The sequence below is a fragment of the Myotis brandtii genome, unplaced genomic scaffold, assembly GCF_000412655.1.
Source record: "Myotis brandtii unplaced genomic scaffold, ASM41265v1 scaffold1733, whole genome shotgun sequence".
Lineage (NCBI taxonomy): Eukaryota > Metazoa > Chordata > Mammalia > Chiroptera > Vespertilionidae > Myotis > Myotis brandtii.
Window position 1 is genome coordinate 103407 of NW_005356400.1, and position 5293 is coordinate 108699.

A 5293-nucleotide genomic window follows, 5' to 3' on the forward strand; every position below is an offset into this window, starting at 1 on the left:
TATGTATATATATATATGTATTTTTATTCATTTCAGAAAGGAAGGGAGAGGGAGAGGAAGAAGGAGAGGGAGAGGGAGAGACAGAAACATCAATGATGAGAGAATCATGGATCGGCTGCCTCCTGCAGGCCCCACACTGGGGATCGAGCCTACAACCCGGGCCTGTGCCCTGACCGGGAATCGAACCCTGACCTCCTGGTTCATAGGTCGATGCTCAAACACTGAGCCACACCGGCCATGCCTGAGACGCTTCTTTATTGGACATTTATCTTGTGACAATACCTGTTGGGGTTTGATAGTCAGAGGATTACGGCAGGATTGACGGTTGTCATGAAAGGAAAGCCTGTGACTGAGATAAGACACTCATTAGAGGGACAGGCCGGCACCTACTGGGGGACACTCGGTGGCTAGCACGGGAAAGCAGCCTTCACTCCCTGGCTAAGGATGTCCTCTTTGCCCAAGTGCCGCGGAGTGGAATGTCCACGGCGGCCGAGAGGAAGCGGCCTTACACAGGGGTTGTTGTGACTTCCGTTTTCAGAAGCTTTGGGTGTCGGCTGTGGTGGGAATAACGTTAAGACCAAAGATGTCTCAGTTGGTTCAATTTAAGTCAGAGGGAGAGAATCTTAAATACCGGAAGCCTGAGATTTTTTTAAATCCATGAGTAAAAACCAAGTCGTTGGGTTGGGCACTGTTTCATTACTTGGGAGTGACGTTAGTAGGGTTTTCATAGTGTTTTGGTTTTTCTTTGAAAGGTTCATCTTGTGAAACTACCTTGAGAATATCTTTACTTTTATGACCTGTTTCTCAGAAGAATAAAACGTAATCTGTGTCTCCCTAAGAATCCCATGTGCTTGATCCAGCTGTGATTGGGCGATCAGGACAGAGGGGGAGGGTGCAGGGCACGGGAACCGCTGGGCACCGAGCCCCAGGCTGGCTCACGCCGGGACGGGGACGCCAGCATTCCAGGGTTCCACGTGGAGCCCTCTGGGGAAATTACACTTTGAATAATATTTGTGAATCCACAGAGTTTAAGAAGAAATATGCCATGGTGGCCGATTTCTTCCTGACAAGCGTCAGTGTGGGGTCCCGTGGGCTTTATTGGGTGACGGCAGCCTCTGTTGTGAGTGGGGGGTGCACCTAACCACGTCAGCCACCTGACCGCATGAGCGAGGGCTGGTCGCTGCCGCCTGATCACCAAGTGGCGCCCCCGAGGCCGACCGGCTCTTCCCTAACCCCCGGGGAGCGCATCGCCTTGGTCAGCAGCCGCCGCCCCAGTGACTCCCCCAGAGAGGCCCCAACTAACTCATTCTCCACCAGCATCACTAACACCTCTCTGAGCAGCTCCTGTGTACAGATACATGGTCAACAAAAATGCTTAACGCCTTGTCACCCTAAAACCCAGCCCATCCGAGGAGTAAAATGTAAAAGAACGAAACGAATGCAGTCTTCCCGACCGGAGTGGCCAGTGGTCGAACGTTGACCCTGGAACCAAGAGGCCACTGGTTCCATTCCCGGTCAGGGCACATGCCTAGGCTGCAGGCTCGATCCCTAGTGTGGGGCATGCAGGAGGCAGCCAATTGATGATGATTCTCTCTCATTGATGTTTCTACCTCTCTCTCCGTCTCCCTTCCTCTCTGAAATCAATAAAACCATATTTTAAAAAAAAACAAAAACAAGTTCCTTATTACTGACGGGCCATCTGTCCCAGTTTCCAATGCCACACTCACTGAGGGACAGGGTCAGCCAGGCCACCTGCAGCGTGCAGCCCACGCCCCGCAGAGGGTCGGCGGGACTACGCACACTGCATCCACGTGTAGTCCTGTATCCCCTGCCTCGCTCACGTCCTTCATCCAGGCTGGGACGTGGTCGTGGACACTGAAAGCGCCTTTGAAAGCTCCCAGCCGATGAGAAACGGGTTCATGACCCCTTGGAAATTGGACACTTAGGATGGGGTCATGAGGCTGTTTTTTAAAATCTCCTACAGATTCGATGGAAACTGAACTAGGAAAAGTAGGGGAAGATGAATGAAGGAATAAAAAACCACCAGAGTAATTGTTGCTATGCATTCATGTACATTTCCTCAGTTAATAAATGCTCTGATCCATTTTAGGGCCTCTGGATAGTTGATTTTCTTACATTCGAAAGGCCAATAAAGAAGAATTTCATAAATAAGCCGGTATATAAATGTGATGTCAAGAAGCATATATATTTTTCTTCATAGATTTGCTTTGTTTATCGGATTTAGGACGTAAGAGAGTCCTCTGGGCTGTGGAAGGTACGATATTTCAAAGCCTATTCAGTTAAATTTTTTACTGGTTTCCTTAAATTCACTTGATGGTACCAATTTCAGAAAATAATAAAGGGCCTAGTGGCAATGAACTCGCCAAACCCCAGCCTTAATGTTAAAGCAGAATTTATTAGAAAAATAAATTTTAACTACAGAAGCATGGTAAACTCTGTGTGTGTATATCTCACCACTGACTGGTCTGGGAAGCAAATATGTCGCTGATATCTAAAAATACCAAGTTTTCAGAACTCCGATGGGGACCTGCAGTGTTATTCTTATCATTAAAAAAAGATTAGTCAGCATTTCATCAGCTGGAAGCTGAGGTTTTTACCTTTAAAACTTAAATGATGTGTCAGGACCACGCCTCGCTAGTCCCTGGCCCCATGGTACGTCCACCTTTACTTTGAAGATCATAGAGCGTCGTCTGCTCTAACTACAGCCCAGAATTGAAGAAAAATATCGGGGACGTAGGTAGCATTCTATTTACTTTACTAATCAGCACAATTGAGGACTAAAAAGTTAGTCAATGGCATAAAAAAGAAGCCACAAAAGGACCATCCACTAGTCTCTACAATAGCCACACTCTTCTTAGACCAAAATATAATTTAATTGCCCAGCGGGCATGGCTCAGTGGTTGAGCGTCAACCTATGAACCAGGAGGTCAGGGTTAGATTCTCAGTCAGGGCATATGCCCGGGTTGTTGGCTCAATCCCCAGTAGAGGGCGTGCAGGAGGCAGCCGATCCATGATTCCCTCGCATCATTAATGTTTCTCTCTCTCCCTCTCCCTTCCTCTCTGAAATCAGTAAAAACATATTTAAATACACATATATATATATACACATATTTATTTATTCATTTATACACACATAGAATTTACCACATTTCTGTAGTTAATAGAAATATAAATACATATATATGTATGCATATCATAATAATAAAAGGCCAGAGGTGTCACAACCAAAACAACCAAATGACCGGTCACCATGAAGTGCATGGAGCGTCTCTCAGTCCCTCCCCCGCAGCCCACAGGCTCCGGTTGCAGCAAGGCTGGCAGGTGGGGTGGCGGGTGGTTGGGCGCGGTGAGGTGAGCCCAGGTGGGCGTGGCTGCACAATTTTGCGCTGGGCCTCTAGTATATATCCTATATAATAAAGAGGTAATATGCAAACTGACCATCACACCCTTGCACAAGATGGCCGCCCCGATGTGGTCAAAGATGGCCGGCAGGGGAGGGCAGTTGTGGGCAATCAGGCAGGCAGGCAGAGTGGTTAGGGGTGATCAGGCAGGCAGGCAGGTGAGCGGTTCGGAGCCAGCAGTCCCAGATTGCGAGAGGGATGTCCGACTAAACCAGCAGTCAGACATCCCCTGAGGGGCCCCGGATTGGAGAGGGTGCAGGCCGGGCTGAGGGACACCCCCCCCCCCGTGCATGAATTTCATGCACCGGGCCTCTAGCCCTATATGATACAAGGCTAATATGTAAATTGATGGAACAGTAGAAGTGTATATATATATATATGCCTAATATGCAAAGCGTCCCCTCGGGAGTTCAATCACTCACTATGACATGTGCTGACCACCAGGGGGCAGCGCAGAACAAAGGAAGGCCCTGCCGGCAGCTGGCAGCCACTAGGGACCCTACCCATGCATGATTTTGTGTACCGGGCCTCTAGTTGGTTGAATAGATGGCAAAAGATAAACAATGTAACTAAGTCACATGCAAATATGTTGTGGGTGCGGGGGGGGGGGTCCCCAAACAAGTCAGTTATTAGGTGAGAAACATTCTTTTTTGTAAATAGTCTTATTGATTTTTAGAGAGAGGAAGGGATGTTTTTGCATATGCCTGGGTTGCGGGCTCCATCCCCAGTGTGGGGCATGCAGGAGGCAGCTGATCCATGATTCTCTCTCATCATTGATGTCTCTGTCTCTCTGTCTCCCTCTCCCTTACTCTCTGAAATCAATTAAAAAAGACTTTTAAAAAACGAGCACGTAACTCTGAGCCATGGAGAGGCTGTGAAATGCAGACACAGCCAATGTGGCCGACAGCATCAGCCAGGGGTCCTCACAGAGGTGATGTTCTGTTCAGAACCAAGAGAGACCGTGTTGTTAATATTATTATCCCATCCCTGGGACCACTCGAAGTCTCCGTGGTTTCCATTCAGCTACTTTATTTCTCCCCCTTTGGATAAAGAATAATCAAAATGGGGGGAGGGGGTGCGGGATGAAGAGGGAAAAGGCGTCAGCAGTGCCACCTCCTGCCTGGGCACCCCACACGCACGTCTCCTTAGCAGCGAGGGTTTTACGTGGGTGGATCGTCCCCACTGCGAACCCCGTTCCATGGAGGAATGTATGTTAACGAACGTGTGTGTGTGTGTGTGTGTGTGTGTGTGTGTGTGTCTGAGATACACGTGCTCGGTAGGGGGACGGAGCCCTTGGGTTCTTTTGAATAATGAGCAGAATCTGGGGCCAGAAGCTCCTGGTCCAGGCATGAGGGCCTTGCACGGTGCACGCGGGACGGTCTCAGCCCCACCGCGGCGTGTTGGTGACGTCCGTGTTCACGTCCTCGCACCGCTCTCTTCCACGGGCTCACGCGCTTTCTCGTGTGTGTGTGTGTGTGTGTGTGTGTGTGTGTGTGTGTGTTTTCCTTATAGAAACTGCCAAGCTTTGGGCCTTACCTGGAGCAACGCAAGAAGATCATAGCGGAGAGCAAGCTGAAGCCGAAAGGAGAGGACGAAGCTTGTCAGCCCCTCCAGAGACAGCGCTTCGCGCCCACAAAGCCCGTTCCCGCCATCAAGGTAAAGAGCCACAGCACACAGGTCTGTGTGTGTCAGTGTGCAGTGTCCTGCCCATGTCTCCTTGCTGTTCCAATGTGTCACCTCACCTGCGGGGCCCGCACGGAGCCCACGGGTCGTGGGACCTAAACGAAGCTGCTTGTCGTTCCTCCCGAACCCCTTCTCCCCCCAGTCCTGTGTCTCCCTGGAGAGCCCCCACCCGCCCTCCTTCCTGAGCC

The 5293-nt window shown here is 49.9% G+C and overlaps 1 protein-coding gene across 1 annotated transcript in view; it reads left to right on the forward strand.

Annotated features, from left to right (window-relative positions):
- The window catches only part of LOC102253164 (dihydropyrimidine dehydrogenase [NADP(+)]), a 36629-nt gene that overhangs the window by 27636 nt on the left and 3700 nt on the right, over positions 1–5293 (forward strand). The window contains exon 4 of the mRNA XM_005863135.2: positions 4935–5078. Within this exon, the coding sequence (XP_005863197.1) occupies positions 4935–5078 (144 nt within the window). The remainder of the gene's footprint in view (positions 1–4934; positions 5079–5293) is intronic.